Below are 24,243 nucleotides of genomic sequence, written 5' to 3'. Positions count from 1 at the left end.
TATAGTCCAAGGTATATAGTCCAAGGTCTGATCTCATGGTGGCCAATTAGATGCCTATAGAAACCTTTCAGCAGTTGAACACCATCATATTCTTGTGTTTCCCATACATACACACAATACATACCTTATTAAAAAGTATATTTCAGTATACAATATAACTTTGTGTATCTTGATAATTCATAAACTATTATAATTAAGGAACTATTGGTCATTTTTTTTTCCTTTTTTCACAACCTAAGTTTGGGAGAATATTTAAAATTTGTTGTAAAGATCTTTTGTGTGAATTTCTCCTGTGCATTTGCCCACATTTGTATCACACATACATTTTTGCTAGTATATATTGATACATTTCAAATGAGAATGGGTTTTTAGTTGAATCCAGTCTGTACTGTGTCTAAAATTATTATATAAACTTAAAACATGTTTATCTTTTGGCATTCTTCTATAGGTGTGGATTATTTAAAAGTTAAAATGCAATGGTACTGTTTGTGAACAAGATTAATGGGGTGGAGCTAAGTAAGAACAAAACAGAACATTTTGAAATACCAATAGAGTGATTCATATTGATTCATATTCTATGTTAAGGATTCATATTTATATTCTATGGACCTGGGTAGAGCAGACAGGTCCTGTTGGGTTATTGAGTGGAGCAGACAGGTTCTGTTGGATCCAATATATTTTAAAGGAATTACTTCAGTCTAGAAAAATGTACCATAAAACTGTAGTTCTTTTTATGTAATGTTCCAATCAAATTGTACTTAATATTACACTTTCAAGTAATACTGATTAGTCATTAAATAAAACAACAGATTTTACCAGTCAGTAAGACAAACTAATTTTCTGAACCCTCAATATAGTAGTTTTATATTAGGAAATGACTCTTCCCATTTTCATTAAGCAAAACAGAGCTCAAAGAAAAGACTGGATTTTACTTGCCCTAAACCAAAAAATATTTTTTCCTTTAAACATTTCTTTAGGAAAGGCTAGATTTTCTGTGCTGAAAGAGTATCCTGCACCAATGACTTTAGGTTCTGAAATTACTTTATGTAACTTCATGGTGTGCTAAAGGCAAAAAAAAGATTGATAGCTTGATCAGTGTGGGAATGATTACAGCATTAGAATCAAAGTGCTACATCTCTTCAAAGGATGGAATTCATCAGATGTGACTAAATGCTATCCTACAGATTCTAGCCTAGGATAATGCATTAAGCTTACAAGGAAAATCACAACTAAAAACATTCACAAATTTAGCACCTATATTTTGTGTGCATAGACTAAGATGCCCTCAATTTGAGTTTGATTCATGTTATTGCATCCATGCAGTTTCCTCCAAATATTATGCATTCTTCCAGGATGATTTTTTTAAACTTCTCACTCCAGTCAAGAGCCCTGGAATTCTTCAGCACTTTTTTCTCTTTTCCAAATACTAACCAGGACCAGCCATTCAATTTCCAAGATAAGCCACAATCAAGTATGTGCTGCCACCTGTATAAATTAGAAAGATCTGACTTTAAGAAAGAATTGTGAACCAAACCATGGATTCATTGACAGAGAAGCATTTCCACTGCAGGAGAGATTGTGTAGATGGGTAGGCAGAGTTCAGGAAAAATGGTTTTGGCTCAGCACAAAATTTACCACGAAGAATGAAAATCACTGATAACATTAAAGTGAAAAGGAAAAGAGCAGCTGACCATTTTAAGAGATCTTTATTGCAGACTGTCACAGATAAATTCTAAACTTCTACAACCTATTTATTTATTTTGAAGCAATCAACAAAATGTTAGGGTAAAGAACAGAGCTACAATAAACTTTGAATTTGTTCTTAAAACTAGGCAAAGAAGTGGGAAAGAATGATTTAAAGTACTACAAATCAATTGAAAATTTGGCTCAAGTTCCACTTCTGAAATTAGTCCAAATTGGCATGTCTTCTCTATCTTGGATATAAGTATCAGTTGATGATATTCTTCAGCCAATGTTAATTTGATTAAAAAGCTTGTCCTTAATAACTTGAGACATCAGTCCATGTATTGCTTCTATTGTGGTTTTGCAGCTGAAAGAAAAATAAAAACATAAATGGCTGAATGCAACTTTCTGTCTTTATATTGCAAGTTAGTCAAATGTCCTAGTAGTAGTGTCCATAATTGCATAAATGTTATCAAGGCAAATACAGTATTTTATAATCAAAAGGAATTAAAAGATAAACTCAACATTCTCTGTAAGTAGCCATATGACTACAAATTATGGACCTGAATTACAACATAGAAAACATTCTATGGAATATGCTATTGGGCGGTGTGGTGGCTCAGTTGTTAAGATGCTGGGCTTGTTGGCTGAAAAGCCAGCAGCCCAGATTTGAGGCCTGAGTGCCATGCGATGGGGTGAGCTCCTGTCCTCATTCCAGCTCCTGCCAACCTAGCAGTTCAAAAGCATGCAAATGCAAGTAGATAAATAGGTACCATTTTGATGGGAAGGTAACAGCTCTGCAACATCATGCTGGCCACATAATCGTGGAAATGACTTTGAACAGCACTGGCTCAATGGCCTTGAAATGAAGATGAGCACTGTCCCCTATAGTTGGCAATGACTAGCAGAGTAAAATCTGCAGGGACTCCTTACTATGCTTTACAGTAATAATATAGTACTTCGTGTAGATTCATTAATCTACACGATTCAGTATTGTCTCAACAAATTTCTGTAATTAAACTTTTGAATACATGTAACCAACAATCATATTCTGCAGTCATTCCTCTATTTTCCTAGAAGTTCCTTTGTCAGTCATTTGGAATGACTAATAATGAGGCATATTCCTATTATATGCAAAACACTATACATTGTCTAGGTACACTGTGCTAAGTCACTGTAACTATATATCTCAAATAATGGTTAACGAATTACACTGGCAGGTTCACATATAATGCCAAACTAAAACCCAGCAAGTCACATTATGGTTTAGTGAAAAACTACTTAAAATGTCAAATATTTTCTTCTCATTATATTCTCTACACATTCTATATTCCAGAGAAGATCTGTAAGGCGATAATTCAGATACTAAACACATATGCTGCATTTAAAAAACTTCAGGTTCAATTACTTCCTTTTCCTGTCAAGACTAAGAAAAACAGATTTTAATTCTAGAAAGCTGCTGCTAGACCATGGATAATACTAAGCTAAATAAAGCCAGAATTTCATTCTATACATTAGCCATCCATGTTTTTTAAATGGGTAATGCAAACACACAAGTGGCTAGTATATGGAATGAAAATCTTACTTTATCTAGCTTAGTACTGTCCATGGTCTAGCAGCAGTTCTCTTAAAACCAGTGATTGTATGGAATACATACATTGGCTGCCTTGAGGCAAATTAGTTCCCCTTTTGGATTAACAGTCAGCTTTCCGCTCAAAAGCTCATTAAACAGACTATTGTCAAATGGAAAAATGGCTCAATTTTCCCAATATCCAAGCATACTTTCATATATTACATAACATACATTAAAATTATTTTATCATTTCTCTTCATATATATTTGATGCTGTTCAGCATCACATACAGGGGGATGGGCAGTTTATACATTTGGTTAATAAAAAATAAAAATATTTAGCTTCATAACCCATGCTGATATGAAAAAAAATGAAATAGTTATATCTATGAGCTCTAAATGCTGACAAAGAAAAATAATCAATGTATCTTAAATATTAAAGAGTATGAAATCTTCATACAATTAACAATAAGTATTTTATTCTTAATCCAAAACCTCAAATGAAGATGACCTTACCTGTCCCTTGTTGCTTTGGCTAGTTTGTCCTCTGATTTTCTATCATGAGATTCTAAACCCAGCATGAAGCTTCCTCGTCCCAGCTGAGCTTCTGACTGCTCTAATTTTTCTGACAGATCAAATACTTGTCCCGTTGTATAATCAGCATTCTGCATTTGAAAAAGATTTATCATGAACACAATTTCCACACGTGCTGCTATTTTATACAATCCATACTACAGAAGCTAATGAAGTTTAAAATCTACAATATATCCATGTAGAGGTTTTTTTTTCTGGCAATAGGGATTTGACACTGCTTTCTTTCAGTGCACTTTTCAATTTCACCATCTAGTCTACAGCCCTCTTTAGTCTGATTGTCTCCCATCCAAATACTACAGAGGTCCACCCTCAAATAATTTTTTGCAAGAACTACCAAAATAGATTAAGTGCTGCTAGGCTGAGCAAGTAGCCAATTTTAAACACAGAATTTACATGGTTTAGTGCAGTTGTTTAGATACAATGTAGAAATGTACTTTGGAGGAGACATAGAGTACCCACTCCAATACAGGGCACCTCTTTAAAGAAGCATAGTGTTGACAGGTGAAGCAAGCATACCCCTACCCCACCTGAAGCACCTTTTCTACTGTGGATCCAAACTGTTGCATATCTCTAGTTAATGGTAACTGCAAAAGTGCTAAGACCCATGCTATTAAAATGTGTGTGTGTGTGTGTGTGTGTACAATTAAGAAATTAAGATGATATTGAAAAAATTAAGCATATGATTTGATTTAGTTGATGGCTATGGAATAAGTAATTTAATTACAGGCTGAAAAGATAATGTTTGTTATTTTCTATCACAGAGTAGGGTTAAATTACAAAATTATTCAACAGCCTCACTTTGCTTCAGGGCAGTGTTTTTGTCTATAGCTTCACTTTGCTTCAGAACAGTGTTAACATTTGGCAACTTTAAGGTGTGTGTCCTTCAACTCACAGAATTCCCCAAGATTTCTACTTAAACATCTGTTTTATTTGAACATATGATCTGACTTTTTTTCTCTCACAACTTTCAAGTTCCTACAAAATCTGCACTACTGGGTCTCCTATCCAGAGTATTTTTTGTGAGCTACAGAGAGTTACTGAAAAAGTATTGGATGGAAATCTCTTTGCAGGCAGATGGTATCTATTATAGATGGACAAAACAGGATTTTTAATTTTAAATAATTTTTTTAAAAAAAGGATATAGCAATAGCAATAGCACTTAGACTTATATACAGCCCTCTCTAAGTGGTTTACAGAGCCAGCATATTGCCCACAACAATTTGGGTCCTCATTTTACCCACCTTGGAAGGATGGAAAACTGAGTCAACCAATATAGTATGTTAGAAAGGAAGGAAGTTGTTCAATACGAAAGTGGTCTCCAGAGCTATCTCTATAATTGGTACTTTTTAGTGTTAAACTGAAGAATATATGACTTGCGTCCTGCAACACCCCAACCCTTAGTATATTTTGTAATCCATTTTATGAAATCCCCCCTCTTGACCTTTTATCTTTCTGCTACAGGCACAAATAAGTCTTTCAAAGACTATGTGTTAAATTTGTTAGTAATCTACATTTGTATGTTCAGGTGTTCCACAATACTTACAGTAAGCAAACTAGATGAACTAAGAGTGTTCACCCAATATTTATTCCACAAAAGCTCAAGCAGCTTGCGATCCAAAGAGGATTTGAAATAGGATACTTCTAAGGCATAATACCTGTTTCATTAAAAAAATGTTTATATAGAGACATACAGAACATTTTTTAAAGTAAGCTCATGAATGGATGGTAATTTAATATATTTAAGAATGCTTTTATATACACAAACAATGAGTACTGTACATTAATACAATCAAGAAAAGAGGTTGTTAATAAAATTTTATGAGATTCTAGAAAATTAGGTAAAACAGGAAAGAAAGTAGAGAAAAAATATTTCAGGGTCTGGAATACTGTATCTCAAAATACAAAGAAATTCTGTACCATCAAACAGTAGAGAATGAAACAGAATTTTTTCTCCTATATTTTGTAATTTTCACTTCAGGTTGCATAAAGCTCTGTTCACTAGCTTATATTCAAAATCACACACACACACATCTTCTGAAGAATGATATTAAAGTGGCATCATATCCAGATTAATAGTGTATATGCATGTGCACAGTTACTCAATTATAATTACAGAAAAATGGGGAGGGTGGGATGTGAACAAGTTAGTTTGCTTGACGCATAGGAATCGTGGGCAAACTAGTCATTGAGGAAGATATTAAATGCTTTTTCATCAAAACTGTTTGGGTCAAATTTTCTACTATACCTCAGCAAATCAGATTTGCCTAGACAAAAGAGCTTCATTGAAATCCATATCAATTATGCATATCTGTTTTCTTTTTGTTCCAAAGCAAAGACAAAGCAATACACACACCTACAACGCAATATATTTGTATGATTTGGATAATTTCAAATAGCTGTATTTTTCTTTCCAAACTGGAAAACATTCCAAAGCCGCCAGGGGTGAAATCCAGCAGGTTCTAACAGGTTCTGGAGAACCGGTAGCGGAAATTTTGAGTAGTTCAGAGAACCGGCAAATACCATCTCTGGCTGGCCCCAGAGTGGGATGGGAATGGATATTTTGCAATATCCTTCCCCTGGAGTGGGGTGGGAATGGAGATTTTGTAATATCCTTCCCCTGCCACGCCCACCAAGCCACGGCCACAGAACCAATAGGGAAAAATTTTGGCTTTCACCCCTGAAAGCCGCTATATTAAAAGATAATATCTTACTGTTTACAGTGCACTCCAAAATCTTCTATTTTATTAAGTGGGATAGTCTGATATTCAGAAGGGCCCTCATCAGGAGGTTTATAGCCCTGAAAGACAAAATATACTAGTACAAGGAATGGAAATATAGCAACTTCCTATCAATTAAATGTATTTATTTTTGTTCAATTTCTATTTCATCTGAAAGTTTATAAATTTTCAGGAAGCAACCTGAATGATATAATTAAAACACCCTGATGCACACATAGATATTTTCACTCTACTTTTTCTGACAAAAGTATAAGCGACACACTATATTATTTTTTGTACAAAAGTTCTGCTATAATCCCCAGTTCTTGCAATTGTCCTTAACAAAGGAGTGCTTCCATAAGTAATTTGTGACTTCTGCATTAGCCCTTGTTAGTAATTCATTGACAAAGTGCTTTCCCTCAAGAAAACCATGTGCCTCTGAAAAGGCTAGGGAGACATACTTTTAACACAGGAAATCCTAAATTCATAAGATACATTTCCTATCAGCTTGTTCTGTCTTTTCTCTTTGTTTTCCCTGTGTAAAATTTAAAAGACTTTTGATACAGGATTGAATTTCCTAAATCAGACTAGATAATCTCAACAGAAAAAGCCAAGAACAGAGAATGGTCACTTTCAGCTATGATTGTCTGACTATTCACATACCACTGACATGTATTGGGATCACAAACAGATTATCCTGTGAAAATATTCTATGTAATGAAAATACAGTATTCTATGTAATTATCTCCTCCTGCAATATAATGCTATATTTTTGGAAGCCTGAGAATAACCACAATTTCTTATTATGAATTACTTCCAAGCAAAACGTCATTTCTTTGGTTAATTCCAATTTTATGTTATATAACTTTGGTTATAGTGTTGTTACCTTAGGATATGTCCTAAAAGCTCCAAGATTTACTTTTCCTGCAGATATTGTCCTTGTTGGATCAATCTGTAAAATGTATTCAGAGTTAACATATACAATACATTCCTAAAAAGCAGTTAAATATTATTATGTAAAATATATGATTTTATTATGCAATAGTACATGAATTACTTTAGGGACTTCCCATCTCTGGTAAACCTTTGTTTATACTTGCTGTTCTCCTGCTAAACTGGCATGTGAATACATATATGATATGCATATATGGACTCTAATGCCTGGTTTAAACTACACACAAAGTATTACACTAGCATTAGTAATTTAAAAACACTGTACTAAACTGCATACAATTAGTTTGAAGTTTCTAGTTCTTATATTAATTTAACTTGAAAGGCTCCACTTAATTTTTAAAATAACATTCAGACGAGCACATAAGCAAGTAGCAAAAACAAAACAAAATCCCTGTTCATACAATACTGCAGAAATGGGCTCTTAGGCGTACTTTAATGCTTAGTTCACAAATTCTAATATTATACTCACAACCACAGCTACAAAGGGTTCTTGAAATTGTTGATTAAGCATCTGTGTACTGACATCAATTCCTGAAAGCCAACAACCATAGCCAGGATGGCTGTGATACCAGCCTATTGCATTTTCTAGACGACCAACCTAACCAAAACCACAAGAAGGGAGAGGAAAGAAAGCACATTGTTCAAAAGACAATTAATTAATATAAGCACTCCATTTTTTGGGATTGTTAGCAAACTGCAATTTTATTTACACAGAATATTCAGAATCACAATGCGATATATTGTGAATATACAGGTAGCCCTCAACTTAACCATTGAGTAATAACCATTCAACGTTATGACAACACTGAAAAAAGTGACTTATGACCAATTATATGACTGTCACAGTGTCTTTGTGGTGCAGTGAACAAATTTTGCTGCTTGGCAATCAGCATTTATTTACAATCTTTGCAGCATCCTGGGTTCACATGATGAACATCTGCAACCTTTCCAGAGGGTTTCTGACAAGCAAAGTCAGTGGGGGAAGGCGGATTCATTTAACTACTGCATTATTGGTTTAACAACCGCCTGTGGTGATTTGCTTAATGACCACAGCAAAAAGTGATCATTGTAAAATCAAGTTCATCTCACTTAAGATCAAGGGCAAAGCATACTCAATTTAAAGATTATCATCTAAGTGTCTCTGGATCCACAACTGAATTTTGATAATTTTAATTAATGTTAAATTGCTAAAATAGAAGCTTATTTTCTTGTTTTACCTGCTTTGCATTTTCAATATATGCAGCCATATATTCATATGCAGCAGCCTGAGCATTAACTCTGGTTTCAGTGCCTTCCACTGGTAAAGCAAAACTGTCCATTATGATCATCGTTTCGCCATCTACTTTTCCAAGCATTAAGCCCATCACTTCCAAGTTGCCTCCTGATCTAGCATGCATGACCATCTTCAGAAGAGCCAAAGCAGAGATCTTGCAGTATTTGAAATAATGGTGGCTGCAAGGGAAAGACCAAATATCTTTATAATGCTACTAAATTATTATAGAAAGGAAAACAGGAAAAATACACATACATTATTTAAGCATAATGGCTCTATTAGACATAAAATCACTAGGCTATTTTTAGGTCATAAGAAAAATATAAAAATCTACCATTAAGGTTTAAGAGAACAAAAATATACTAAAGTTTTTGAAATATCAACGTATCTTAAATGTTTTGATAATTGAGATGTTACAAAAAGTGTAACTGGAAGTAGACACTCAGGAAAGAAAAATTGACAATTCTGAAATTATAAACATGATAAATATCCAACACCATACGATGGCACTTAAGACTTAAGATGAGAATCTATCTACCAAAAAGCAGGGAATCAGTTACGGTATATTTGTTTGTTCCAACAGCTCTTGGTATAACCTGAAATTTGGCATACAATAGAATGGCATCTACTAAAACTTTGTCTAATGTACATATAAGCCTTTCTTATGTGGCCTGGCAGGAATCTCACAGCCTACTAAGCACAACACTATGGATCTCCCAACAAAAGTGGGGCCTGGTTAGCCATTGGCCAGGTTGTGTTGAACATATTCTGGAAGCTCCTAACTGCTCATATAATATTATTTTTTAAAAATGAGTGAAGCCTTTCAAATTAAATTAAAAGCCTTGAACTCTATGACAGGTGGTATGGTACTAGCTGGGGCAGTGGAGATGTGAGGCTTGGGCAAGAAATATTGAGCCAGAAGGCTCAAACTGATTTAGGGAAAAAAGGATGAGGTAAAAGAAGAGACAGAAGGGTGTTGCTGCCCCTCAGCAAGGATCTCTATGCTGGGCAAGGAGAGGAAAAGATCTCTTTGCTAGGCAAAGAAATGAAGAATTCTCAAAGCAGTGAAAGAGAAAGAAAAGCAAATGAGAAGAACTCTGATGATCTCTCCCCTCAGGTAGGAGAGAAAGAGAAAAGTGGGATTTGGGCATTCTTAATAGACTGATTTTCTATATTATATCATGCTGGATAATTTGAAAACAGTATTATGAAAACAGTATCATGACCGATATTAGTGCTCCAATGAATGATACTGTCAACTGTCAAAGTGAAATGTTTATGTTTCACAATAACATATTTTTATTTAATTAATTTATATCTAATGTCATATTGCAGTATTATTTTCCTTATTTTGAGTTAAGTAGAGGCATTTATATGAATGTAGGAAATGGCTTCAGTGCTATGCCCTTGGGCTAATTCAGCATTCATGGCTATTTGAGAAAGAATCACGCTAATGAGAAATAGTAGGCTGTGCAGATTTGTAACTTCGAAAGAGCCTCTCCCTGTGGATCATCTGATGCTCTGCAGACAGAATCAGTAGCAAACTACATCACATTTTTTATACTTTAAAACTGTTGTACGTTGCTGTTGGCTAAAGAAAGAAAACAATACTTTATAACTGGGTAAGAGGTAAGAGATGAGATAAAGACAATGTTGTGGAATCACAGCAGAAAAAAAAAAGGTTGCCAGGACATGTTTGCATCATGGTTACAAGCAAGAAGAGAAAGACCCAAATACATGGGTTAACTATATTGTTAAAACACAGTAGACATGTCATTAGTTATCAGTATTTGCTTGACAGGAACTACAATCCTCTAATAAGCATGCCTCTCTTCACCCAATTTAATTCCATCTTCACTTTTCTTAGTTTCATCTCTGATGTCATTTTCTACTTTTTGTTAAGATTTGTTAAGATATTTTTTGTTAAAATGTGTGCGCCAAATCCCATTATTTCTACCTCCCTAAGATCTGCAAAATCTACACTTCCATCTCTGTTCTTAAATTTAAATCCTTCACCCCTATTATCCAGCTGGTCACTTGCCCTGAGAAATGCAACCTCTCCCTGGTCCCGTTTTGGGATCTCCCCATTCTCTCCAGATCCGCCTTGCATCAGGCTACCTCTGGGGCAAGTGCACCATCGTTGCTGCATCAGCCCCTTTTCCTGGCCACGGGACCCGGCAGCGACCTCGGCAGCCGGCAGAACTCTCTGAACCAAGGCAGAGAACGAGGAACGTAGAGGCAGCGGCGGTTTCCCCTGTCGCCCAGACACCCACTTACTCCTTGGTCCATGGCTTGGCCGCCAGGATCTCCTGCTGCTGCTTGCGGTCATACTTGTATATCTCGTCGATGCTTTGTGCCTCCTGCATGTTGTTAGCCAGCTCCCACGTCTTCTGGGCCATCCCGCTCCCCGAAGGGCCGGCAGTCGCCATTTCACCGGCTTGTCAGGCCGAGCCAAAGTAGGCTCTCCTTCCCGGTGAACCGCCTCGAGCAGGAGGAACCTCCCGGTCCGCTGTCGGACAGCGCAAACCGGAAGCCAGGGGAGAACAGTCGTTCCTAGCGAATGGTTCCGGCCGCTCGCGAAGCCTCCAGCTTGCCCCCTAATGGCAAGTGATGAGATTAGTCTCCCAAGAGCCTGTCTGTTGATTTACTCAGCGCGACAGGGAGACCCAGGCCATCCAAGACAGTGTTTCTGAATCTCAGCAATTTTAATATGTGTGGACTTCAGTTCCCAGAATTCCCCAACTAGTATGCCACTTCCCAGGAATATTGGCACTTGAAGTCCAAATTGCTGAGTTCGAGAAACACAGATCTAACAGATGTGTGTGTGCTGCTAGCAGCCTTTCTCCATTGCATTTATGGACTATGGATGATGACTGCATCTCTGCGAAGAAAGGACACGTGCAGAACAGACTTTGAAAGTTTATATCATTGAAAAGCTGGGGCAAATGTGATTTGGTAATTGTTATGCATTTTACATATATTGATAGCTAAATGAGACAAGAATCTTCCCTAATTTGGTGCCCTCCAGATATGTTGGGAATTGAAGAATTGAAGAATTCTTGGCCATGGCTGGATAGGAATTTGTGCATTAGTTACCACCTATGGAGTGAACTTGGACCATAGCATTAACAGAATGTTTCCAGTTATTTTCCTCTAAAATATTTCTGATCCTTATCCCAGATAATTATTTAGCTTTGGTTTTTGTAATAGTGATCAAAATATCTTAGCGTTTTTGATATAATAAGCTAGCAACTTTTTACAATAACTGTCATATTTTGACTTAGGTTTTCATGTCTATCTCATCTTTGCAACTACTGTAGTTAGTGATTGTATTCACACATTTATTTTAAGGTAAAAAAAAAAAACCTGGACGCTCTCACACATGGCTTTTAGCTGCTTACCAAGGAACCTGTTTGCTTTTATTTAGGTTTGTTAACAAAATCAACATATTTCTTCATACCAGCTGGTTACAACTTTGAAAGATCTCAGCACCTGATCAGAATCTACGCTGCACGCTTGCAGTTCACTCTCACATCATTGCAGCACTTTTGAGATGTCAGACCCTAGACTGAACATCAGCCGCTCCCCTTCTCAAAGTCCTTGGCTAATGAAAGTGTCCAGAAAAACTGGGGTGTGTGTGTGTGTTTCACTTTGATGTAGTCTAAAAAGAGCCATGATAAACCATTTCTGAATTTTTGCTAAGAAAACTGCAGGGACTCATCCAGGCAGTCCCCAGAAGTCAAGATCCAAAAAAAAAAAAAAAAAAAAAAGTGTTTGAATTTCTGTTATGCCTGTTGGCAAGGGGGTTTCTGAGCTTCCACAGAGGAGTGCCAGACAGCTGCAAACGGATTAAAGGCTGCCCAAAAGACGTTATCATTTCCACAACGAAGCACAGGACCAACAGGTTCTCTCACAAATCCGGATGCGCTTTTGACTCCAGGCAGCAGAGGCCGCCCGCAGCCTATTTCCACCCCCTCCGCCCTCCACTTTTTTTCGGTTCCTCCCCGAGAAGGCGGAGCGCTGTGAGAAGCTTCGGTTGAGACTGAGGAAAATCGGCGGGAGCCGCTGCTAGACCACCCGCCGGCGCCTGGGCCTTTTCCGGAGCGAGCGGCAGGGGAGGTGAGCTTCAGGCAACGACGGTTCCGAAGGACTGGTCGCTGCAACCCCAAAGGAGGCTCATGCGGACTACGACTAGTCCGGTACAAGCGCGCGCCGAGAAAGCTCGTTTCTTCTTTCTTCCCCCTCCCCCCCACCGGGTGGGGAAGGTTTAAAAATGGACCCGAAGCGGCAAGCAGGGGGTCCGGGGTGAAGGGAGCTCCCTTGTATATCTCGCAGGGGTTTGGAGAAGGCTGGCAGAAGGGTCGGAGGTTGGCCGTAGAATTGTCCTTTTAAATCCAGATGTTCGCCTCAGAAAGTCGGGCGCTTATGGAGTCGCTGCGTGGCCGGTCGGCTTTCGCTAAAGCTCCTCGGAGGCCGCAGGTTTTGTTGTACTTCGGTTGCCTAACAACGCCGTCCGGCTTCTTAAAGCGACAGGGCTGGCGGAAACTTCAAGCTGCTTTTTTTGCGCTTCTGTCTCAACTGCGAGCGGCTCGCCTTGTTCGGTGTCGTTTTCTCGGGATTGAGAAGATGTTTCGGATATCCGTAGCTTCTGGTTATCTGCTTAGTGTGGCTCTTGGCTGCTGGAATCTTATCCTAGCGATTGACATCGTGAAACTATAAAAGATTTAGCCATAAGATGCCATCAGAATGATGTAAAAATCAGGTGTAAAAATACAAGTTAATGCAAATGGAGAAAAAAATGCAAACATAGTAGTGATTCATTCTCCAACAAATGTTCTCTTTTGCGGAAATCCATTCTTCATTTCCCGAAGGCTAACAGTGAATTTGTTAACCCAGCCTTGAAAGGGAAACACTCCCATAATATGGCAGCTGCAATTTGAAATATTGTTTTTTGAGGGGAGGGTGTCTCTGCCGCTTTCATCTCATGGTCCTGTGGCTTCATCAAAACATTTTGAAGGAATATTTGTACTTTTGTACTTAGAGAAGTTGGATAGGCCATTTTTATGTGATGCTTGAGCCATCGGTTTAAAGAAGAAAAATAACATAAGATAGTTTATGAAGTGAGGGAACTTTGTTGATGAAGCAAATCTCTGTTCACTATCTTTGAAAAATTCTGGAAAATGGATAAAATATGAGAGTACAGTACTAGAGAAAGGAAAATATTACCCTTAGGAAGCTACATATCATTCAGCAATCCATTACTTGAAAGACTCTAGAGGAGATCACCCAGTAGTTAATCTACAAATTTACTGAAAACAGTGGGATATTTAGTAAAATCCTTATGAATTTGTCAAGAATGCATCATAATAAACTAATTTTACTTCATGTTTTGATTAGGTGTCTTCTATAAATATAGGGGTTATCTCAAAGTGCACAGTAGTGTGATCTAAAATAATACATCTTTGTTTTATGAATAAAACTAAAAAAGAAAACTATTGTGATTGGCAGATAGCTCTGACAGAAGGTAGACCTCTTTAAGCCTAGCCATCTGTTAAAATTTGCTTTAGGCTTTACTCCATATTTTATATGAACAGACCCACAGTAGGTGTATCCAGACAGCACAAACAAGTTTTAAAGCACTCCCACTTTGTTTGCACAAACTTGATCAGCATTTTTTTAAAAAATGCAATTCTTCTAAATTACGTGTGACCTCTGGAGATTGCAACCCACAATTTGAGAACCCCAGACTTGGTAGCACCAAAGGTGCTTTTTTTTTTTCAAGAGGCAACTGGACTTTCTGGTTTTTCTTTGAAGACCAAGAAGCTTCTTGGTCCAAGAAGCTTCTTCAGCTCTGACTGAATAGTGGGGAATGGAAGGATTTATACTCCTTGCAGACAGCTGGTCATTTGCATTCTTTTAGTGGGTCATTAAGGTCACCTGGAGGTTTATCTGTGTCATCAGGGTCACCTGAGTGGTGCAAATTGGTGAGGAGCCTTCTTGGCACTGTTGAAAGGACTGTGTTGTAGATTGGAGATAGATGATATTGTATCCCTTCCCCTCTGCTGAGAGGGGGCTTTTCAATTCTGACATAAATGGCCTCTTTAACCCCTCTTTCAAACCAGCAATCCTCTCTGTCCAAGAGGGGTTAAAGAGGGGTTTAAGGGGTTTCTTTCAAATTACTATGGGATTCAAAAAACCAAACAGACTGTATATTGATTAAGCAAATTTAGGCATCTAATAAAATAGTGTTTCTTTTATTTATCCATTAGGTACTATATTCAGTTAGATTATCATTTCCAGAAGTAAACAATGATGGCTGAGAATCTAGACAAATTCCTTGAAGATCACAAAGCCAGGTTGTTACAGGACAAGGCAAAACTTGAAAATGATCCCCCATACATGGAGATGCAGGTAAGATTTTATTTTAAAACAAATAAATTAACACAATTCTGCTTCTGTAGTTCAGGTTAAAGACTCTTACAGATCTTTCTGTCCAAATGATTATATAAATTGTGATTTAATCCATATTAGACCATCATACCTACAAACTTCACAGAGAGGAGGAACAATATATAATATACATAGTCCTCTCTTCTATACAGTTAGCTGACTACCTCTTCTTATGATTCAAAATTATGCAGTTCAAAAGCTTACATTGTTAATGCATTTGGGGGTGGGAACCTGATATATCAAGAAAACAGGACTATCTTGCTCTATTAGATCAATCTCCTTTTCAAAAATATGAGAATGACTGAACTTGTTTTCCCCGCTTCTCCATTAACCCTAGCTATCAAGCTAAAACTTGGAAGGGTGGGGGATGAAGAATCACCCGAAAGCTAGTTCTATGATTTTTATGCTTATTCTTACTCCGAATAGCACTTTTTATACTTTTTGCATACATTTGTTAGTTGTACCTTATCATTTTTTCTTTTTCAGAATAAAAGTGCAGAGAAACTTTCAAAGGCTAGTGAATTATTAATCTCCATGGCTAAAGAAAACATCCCACCGAATAGTCAACATATTGCTTTGCATGGTATTATTTTTTTCTAATGGTTATTGTGTTGCAGTCAGTGGGAAATGATTACATTGATCTAAAGGTTGAATTTATCCTAGTATCCTTGTTATGTTATCATAGGTTCAAAATATTTGAAGCTAAATTTTTAAATATGATATAGTGATAAGCCAGATGGCATGTCATACTTCTTGCATAATGGATAGCCTTGCAGTGCAAGATGGTTAATGCCTTTTTTTGAGGGAAAGTGTGATGTCACTTGGTTTTTAAAAAGGCCACTATGCACCCTGTTCCAATCTTATCAAGCAGATTGTTTTAGTCTGCAGTCATTGCAGGAAAAGCAGTTGGTTCAATATGAGATTGCAGGACTTGTTTATCCTTCCCATGTTAATTAATGCCTGTCTGCAACTGCTGGTCATTTATTCTTTGGAGTAAAATATCCTTAGTATACTGATGATGTTTAGCCGTATATTGCCACTTCAGGTCAGAGGTTTAAGGGATTGAATGTTCAGATTAGGCTGTAGCAAGATGGAAGTGTTTGTAGTTTGTAAACATCTTGACAGAAATATCGGTTTCAGTGGTTCTCTAAGATGAAGATAGGGTCCCCCAAAAGAACAGGTCTATGTCTTGACTTACAGCTCCATCTGGAATAGCAATGGAAACTATAGCAAGGGAGGCTTGGCAATGGTAACTCAGACTTGATCATCATACAGCAAAATTGCACATGGTGTTGCTTTAAAAATGATTCAGAGGCTGCATTTGATTCTGATTCTTGAAACTAGACTGTTATCAGAGAAAACCTGTTTTGGGGGTCACTGTACTGGATTTCTGTTTGCAATTTAGCATGCTTATTATTATCTAGAAGGCCCTATAATGTATTTCTAGGTTTTATCAGGAAGGTATTAACATGACTTACTAACATGATCCTGCCTGTCCTATAGGGACACCTGGAAATTTACATTTTATTCAAAATTTCTTGGTTTAAGTAGAATATGAATTCTGTAAAACAAATAAAAAATAAATAAAAAATAACTCTATGATATACTGTGGTGTATGAACTGTGGCTTTAATATTATGAGAGCTGGGCAAGTCCTTTTAAAATGATGATTTATAACTGCAGGTCTGCCAGTTAAGTCAAGCAGTTTAATTTTTCCAGGTTTATTTGCTACTTTTGGCCATCTCTATGTGCACAACTACTTCATTTTACCATATTTTTGGGGGTACTTCAATTTTTGTCTATGTATGCTCCAGGTTCTTTTTCAACCTGGGCTTAGTGATAGATATTATCACAGAGGTTTAGTTGTTACCTAGCAACAGCAGGTCCCTATACATGTGCCTTTCTTCTGTTTAAATTTAATTTATTCTTGTAATATATGCTATTTTTTGTAGCTGCCATTTGTGATGATTTTTTTTTTTGTGAATGACATTTGAGATTATTACAGGAATTATTTTGGAAACCTGTACTAAATTAATTACAAAGTAAATATGGAAAATACGTTTTTTAGAATTAATGTTAAAGTAAACTGTGGCTTTAAATTTTGAATTTAAAGACAAATTTTGAATTTGTCCATTTCTTTCAGAAAGAATGTAATTTTGAAATTGGAATAGATATTAATACCAACAAAGTAGCTCACGAAAAAATATCTAAGCTCATTTTGTAAAAAGAAGTGCTACCATAGTTGTATGTTAATCTTATCTTAGCAACTCCTCCTCCTCAAAATGCAGGCTGATTTCAAAGTATAGGATGCTTAGTAATGAATTTTATATTTTGTTTTCTGACAAATCAGTAATGTACTTTAGGTACATAGAACCTACATACATTTTCCTTGCAGTTCTTTAGAAGGAAAGGTGTAGCTGCTGTTTGTCTAAAGCCAGGTTTAGAAAATGGTCTAATACAGATAGTTCTCAACTTACGACCATAATTGACCCCAGAATTTATGTTGCTGAGTGAGAAATTTGTTAAGTGAATTTTGCTCCATTTTACAACTTTCCACAGCTGTTAGGTGAATCACTGCAGTTGTTAAGCTAGTAAAATGGTTGTTACGTGAATCTGGCTTCCCCATTGATTTTGCTTGTCAGAAAGTTGCAAACGGTGATTCCATGACCTTGGGACACTGCAACCATCATAAACACCAGTTAGTTGCCAAGTGTTTGAATTTTGATCACATGACCATGGGGATACCGCAATGGTTATAAGTGAAAAATGGTCATAAATCACTTTTTTCGTTGTAATTTCAAATAATCACTAAATGAACTGTTGTAAGTGGAGGACTGCATGTAGTTGGTACTTAGACTCATAACATATATACATGCTCCATGTAGCAAGCAATTACATCAATGTCAATATTCAATAGCATGGATTGTGGAGTTTTCTGCTCATATTGACATTCTTGGATTCACTAAGTATGGCTATTTACAAATTACTGTTTCTCTCAATTTCAGTTCATCATCTGATAAAATGATAAAATGCTGGTCTATCTGGCAGAATGTTAAAGCAAAAATCTATATATATTTCAGAAATTAAAAATTCTAGATAAATAATACTTGTCCAAAGTTTGTTTTATGAATACAAAAATATATAGGAAAGTAGGCTACTGAAAAGGCATAAAATTTGCTGCCAGGTCAAAATAATCGCATATGATGTTTTTGCACATGGATTAAAATCAGGAAACAAGTTGTCCAAGAGTTCTTTCCCTTTTATCTACCCTGTCTTTTCCAATTTAATAATCATTAATTTTAATACAAATGACAGGAATATTGATTATATTATATTAATTACATTTTATTTATATAAATTATGTAACAAAATTGGAGAAGAAAAAAACTGACAAAAAATTAAATGGAAGACGCTGGATTTCTTAATAAAACAGTGGTTGGGAAAAGAGCCTGTTAATTTTTCATCTAATACCACTTTTTTGCTCTGCCATTTCTATTTCCTCTTCATCCAGCCCTTTCTCTTTGCCAGAAAATGTGTACATTCTTACATTTTAGCAGATTGAAACAAAGTTCATATGGAATGTCCATCTGTTGATACAGTATTCATGATAAAACTTCTGTTTGGTTTTTAATTAAAATCAGAGCAATTCTCTTGTTTACTTCTTCTCCTTAAAAAACTTCGATAATTTAAAGGATCAGGAAGAATACATATATGAACTGTTCTCTTTTCTATACCAAAACATTACAAATGCACACTTACTTTTGCAATTTACAATTGCTGAACATATTAAAAGTATTTGGTGTTGTCAGTAGTCTGGCAGTGGTAAAAATGACATCACTAGAAGTGACCTAAAATAACAATTAAATGTAGTTTACCCTCAGAGGCCTCCTGGGAAAACACCATGACAGCACCAAAAAGAGTATGTGTTCCATATTTGGATTTTGATTTGTAAATGTTTTGATCTTAGAAGGTAAAAATCACCTTGTTCAGACAAACTAGCTGTAGTCTAACATACTAGTTGTTACAAGCTTGATGAATTTGGAAATTTCATAAATAAGGATAATTTAGTGAACATTTTCCCTGGTTGCATTATTATTTGAAAAAATATATATCAACGAAAGTTCCCTTTTTGCGTAGTAGTAACTATTGCTGTACCTGCGTACTGTAAACCTCTTATTAACCTATTTAGCATATAAAATTTAGCGTGTTTTATTTACCAAAACAGGACTGTAGCTGTCAGGTTAAATTAACTAATACATATAATATTGGTCATTAAGACATGCTCCATAGTTGCAATATACTGATAATAGTACAAAAGAGGCCATTAGTATTTAGGAAGATATTTGTATATACAGTATTACCAAGCAATTGATCGTGGAATTTATGAAATCCAGCTGCCATTGAAAAGAAACCAGTGTATTTAGAAAAGTGTATTTAGCTATCTGCTTTCCAGTAAGCTGTAGGGATCTCTTATAGTTATCCTTGTTAAAAATATTTCCATGATGTCATAGAGGGCCAATGCTCATAAGCTGCTGTTATGTTATATGCTTATCATGGTATATAATGCATTATGAAGTTCAAGCAACCTCCCAAATAAATAGTCTCAGTTGTATATTTTTTTTTAATAAGCTATAGCTCATGCCCAACATGCCTAAAGTTTAAATGTTGTGCGGCCTTGGAGATACTCTGTATTTTCTTGTCATATTAAACTGATAAGCATCTTATTCTTCTCGTACTTTTTTATACCAGAAAAGTTTCTTTTCTTCTTAAAAATATCATTCATCATTGACATTATAAAGTCTACTCAAACTCATACTGATGTGCAAGACAGATCCACTAAATTTAATGGAGCTAAAGGAGTATAATCTATTTAATTATGTAAACATGCACAATGTTTATTTCTATTTATGTTTAAAAGTTTTTAATGTTTTAATTGTTTTAACAAGTTGCTTTCTGAATGCTGCCCAGAATCACACTGTGAGATTGGCAGCTATATAAATCCAACAGATGCAGATTGTCTTTATGACTTTATGACTAGTTCCATAGATTTACATCTGAGGTTCTGATATTAGGGTTTCCTCTTGTTAATTGTGGCTTTTGTTTTTTTATTTAATTAGCTGGATTACATGGAATCTATTCTTAAAGCCAGCTGGATGACTCCACCAAAATATGTTTATTTTTATTTTTCTGATTCCTTTTGGAGAAGAAAATCTAAACAAAATAGGAGAAATTATTATTTTGAATATCTAAACAGAGAGCCAGTTTTCTATAGTGGTTAATTCATCAGGTTAGAAATTAGGAGACCATGAGTTCTGCATTAGGCCCTAAGCCAACTGGATGATCCTGGGCCAGTTTATCTTAGCTTTAGGAAGGAAGCAGTAGCAAATCATTTGTGAAAAATCTTGCCAAGAAAACTGCAGGGACTGGCTCCAGGCAGTCTCCAAGAATCGGACAAAATTGAACAGAAGAAAAAAAAAAAAGAGCTAGATGCACTAGGTATTTATTAATTCCTTCAGCCCAGCTGCTTGTAACAGATGCAAATTGGTTACTAGTTTCAGTGATGTCCCAAAAGTGCTTTTTTCCAAAAGGCAACTGGCCTTTGTTTTTTGCTTGAAGACATTTTGCTTCTCATCCAAGAAGCTTTTTCAGCTTGATCTGAAGAAGCTTCTTGAATGAGAAGCGAAACTTCTTCAAGGAAAAAAAATGAAGTACAGTTGCCTTTTGGAAAAAAGCACTTTTGAGACAAACACACTTAGATGACTGAGAATCTCCATCGACATTTAGTTTCAGTGATAATTACCTGACCCATACTACCAACATGGCTCAACTCTCTTTGCAACTGGTAGTTGATAAATAGAATTGTAGCAGGTCAGCAGGATATTTGGCACAGATATTTCACATCAAATTCTGGCAGGGATTGAGCATAGAACTTTTTACAAGGTATGTGCTTTGCTGCTGAGTTGCAATCCACTCTGTAGAATATGTGCAAGGGCACTGGAGGAATAAGGTGAAGAACCCTGTGATCTTTGGAATTGTATTGCATTGGAACTTTATTGTTTCCAGTCATTATACCCTATTTCAATTTTTTAATCCAAAAAATTAGTTGACCGAAGATCCTTTATACCTACAATGATTAAAAAGGTTTCTGAATACACTGTAGAGAATACACATGTTGGATCTTTCATTGGCAACCTTCTGTCTCAAAAGACACTGGTATCGTGTTCTGGAAAGAGGTCCTAAAACAGCATCTGGTGTGACTAAAAAGGCCAATTCAAGAGTGGCAATCCCTTCCACACTGAGGGCAGATACATTCTGTCCCCCGCCCAGCCCCCAGATTTTGCTGGTTCCGGGACTGCCTCTGCCTCAGTCTGCCAACAAGTGTCTCTTCGGATTGGAGAAGGCCATGCTGCGTCTTTAGCCTCCAAGATGAACGATCAGAGGTCAAGGTTTTCCAGTCATTAATGTCCATTCCCAAGGCCTTTAGATCCCTCTTGCAAATATCCTTATATCGCAGCTGTGGTCTCTCTCTAAGGCACTAATTCTCCATACATGTTGGATATAGCTTGGAAATTGTGTCAGATACATCTTCGCAATGAAGTAAGCCTACATGATGGTTATATACAATACTGTATTGCTCAAGAAGCTCTTATTGATCTTTTTTCCTGTTTTAAAATGTTTAAAGGCTATGTTTATATCCTTAAGAACACACTGTAGTAAGAGTGCATTTTAAATTTCTGATCATAATTTTTAAAACTGGAACTTTTTCAATTGAATTTCCTTTATAGGGTAATAGAAATATTAAATTACCTTTATTTGAATAAATTCTGAAGTTTGTTACACTGGAATATTGTTTGCACGGACCATTGATAAGAAATGCCTTGTATTTTGTAGACTATGGCTTAAGCTTGCCTCTGGGGGAGGATTATGAACATAAAAAACACAAATTAAAGGAAGAACTTCGACAGGACTACAGGCAATACCTTTCACAAGTAAGAAACTATCTTATTAAAATTTAAGTGCTGGTTTGTGAAACAAAAATACAATAAAACTAAATTTCCTAAGAATTGAACATATTAATTTCTAAAATTTGTTGCTATGTAGTGTCATGTAGATTAGATGCCATATAAAATATCTATGTCAATAAATAAGAGACATAAAAAGAGGAAATGTTAAAGCTGAGATTTGTTAAAGAAGATAAATATTAAGTATTACTGCTATTATATTATCAATATTATTGTGAAGAATACTATAACAAATATGTGGATTATGACTGCTTAAAACAATGTACCCAGATCACACACTGTTTGATGGAAATTGAATTTTTATATGTTGTATAAATAAAATAAATAAAAGATGAAAAAAATGATTGGAAGCTGCTTTGAAAGGAGTTTGGTTGGAAGATCAAAGGGAGAAATTTTATTTTGAACAGATGAATACTTAGTTTAATTTAATCAAAAACTAGCCAAACACATTTTAGGCTAATGTGTACTGTAAGCCTATATTTTATATGAGTTTATGGTACATTGTATTGTAACCCATAAAATAGCCTTTCAAACCACTGTGAAAATGATACATTTGCTAGTGTTTTCTCCTCTGGAGTGGAAACCCTAGTGAATCTTGCATTCTGAAAGGCTTGGAGCCTCACTGTTTCAGAATGCTGAGGCTGATCAGGGACTTTTAACATTTTCCCCTCCGGAATTCCACCTCTCAGTAGCAACCTTTCTCATCTTCATGTTCTGAAACTTGATCGTTTTGTCCTTCAGATAAATGCTGAGACACAGAGCCTTTAGCATTTTCTCCTCCAGAAAGGAGAAGAATACTAGTGAAAGAGGTGGACTGAAATGCTGAGCCTGTCAGAATGTCGCAGAGCCTTTCAGAATGCTGGTTTTGCTAGCATTTTTGCCAGATTGAGGTCCATTCCTTCAATGGATGCTTCCCCTTTCTAGCTGAGGGACTAGAGGAAATTTCTGGTGGAATGGACCTCAAATCCTCACTTACAACCTCCCCTACAGGCTTCCCAAGAACCTGCAAAGAAGATTCAAATGGTGATCACATGATCACAGGTCACTTGAAAAATGCAGGCATGTTGAGGGCAGTGTAACCTTTTATTATGTCTGGACGTGCTTTATGAACCTTAAAGCACCATGGCTGGCCCGACTGCAAATGGCTGTATGTAAGACTTTTAAAAACATTGCTGGTGGTAGTTATGTTTGGATATATTTTTGGTGTATATGAAACATGACCCTAACTTTTAAATATTTTAAATATTTTATTTACCGACACCAGAAGTAGAAGGAACTTCTACCTCAAATTTTCATTTATGTTTAGTTAACATTGCTGTGATGTGTTATTTGACAATATTTAAGGAACTGCAGGCCAATCAGCATTATTCAGACAAATGAAAACGGACTGAGTGATATATCTATCTAAATTAAATATGTTAGAGGGATTTTACTTATAGATAAATGGAAGATAAAAATATTGAAGAAGCAGCTGGAAATAGAAGGGAACAAGAGAAGATAATGTCTGAAAAATAGAGGCAGTTGAAAAAAAACCCAGAAGAATATTTATATATTCAGTAAAAAAAAAGTGAGATGAATTTGGATTAGAGAAATAGAAAAATAACTTTAGTATATAATTAACATTAACATCAAAAGATGAATTAGCAGAAAATTATGTTTTACATCATATCTAATATCATATATATATGATAGTTCATAAGGTAATGGCAGGAAGAACAAACTTGGTTAACAACTAGTTTTTAAAAAATCTACTTCCAGATGTTTTAAATCCTTTTGTGCTGAATTTTCAGTATGTGCTTGTCTTTGTGTGAAGATACAGTAGTAAAGATAATAACTCCAATATGTATAGAAGAATTTCCAGTGACAGTTTTCCAAAACATTGAAAATGTTTTTAGAAATAGTTAAATTTAATAGTGTAAATTGATATATTAGATACCCTGTTTCCCCCAAAATAAGACATCCCCTGATAATAAACCCAA

General features: G+C 35.9%; 2 protein-coding genes across 2 annotated transcripts in view; one reads left to right on the top strand and one right to left on the bottom strand.

The window, feature by feature from the left end:
* Positions 1-1,710: 1,710 nt before the first annotated feature.
* On the bottom strand, positions 1,711-11,305 carry COPS5 (COP9 signalosome subunit 5). The gene is made up of 8 exons (XM_070942236.1): positions 11,071-11,305; positions 8,738-8,972; positions 7,990-8,118; positions 7,453-7,518; positions 6,561-6,646; positions 5,393-5,504; positions 3,772-3,920; positions 1,711-2,050 (listed from the first exon to the last, which is right to left on the bottom strand). The coding sequence occupies exons 1-8, from the start codon at positions 11,220-11,222 to the stop codon at positions 1,966-1,968; spliced, it is 1,014 nt and encodes a 337-aa protein (XP_070798337.1). The 5' UTR covers positions 11,223-11,305; the 3' UTR covers positions 1,711-1,965.
* A 1,534-nt stretch (positions 11,306-12,839) lies between these two features.
* Positions 12,840-24,243, top strand: part of CSPP1 (centrosome and spindle pole associated protein 1) — a 59,771-nt gene continuing 48,367 nt past the window's right edge. Inside the window, exons 1-4 of the mRNA XM_070942235.1 lie at positions 12,840-12,912; positions 15,063-15,204; positions 15,730-15,826; positions 22,134-22,231. Of these exons, the coding sequence (XP_070798336.1) occupies positions 15,103-15,204; positions 15,730-15,826; positions 22,134-22,231 (297 nt within the window). The 5' untranslated portion in view covers positions 12,840-12,912; positions 15,063-15,102. The remainder of the gene's footprint in view (positions 12,913-15,062; positions 15,205-15,729; positions 15,827-22,133; positions 22,232-24,243) is intronic.

Source organism: Pituophis catenifer, unplaced genomic scaffold, assembly GCF_029215685.1.
Source record: "Pituophis catenifer annectens isolate HBS135680 unplaced genomic scaffold, rPitCat1.0.hap2 SCAF_3, whole genome shotgun sequence".
Classification (NCBI taxonomy): domain Eukaryota; kingdom Metazoa; phylum Chordata; class Lepidosauria; order Squamata; family Colubridae; genus Pituophis; species Pituophis catenifer.
This window is presented reverse-complemented; position numbering and strand designations above follow the sequence as displayed.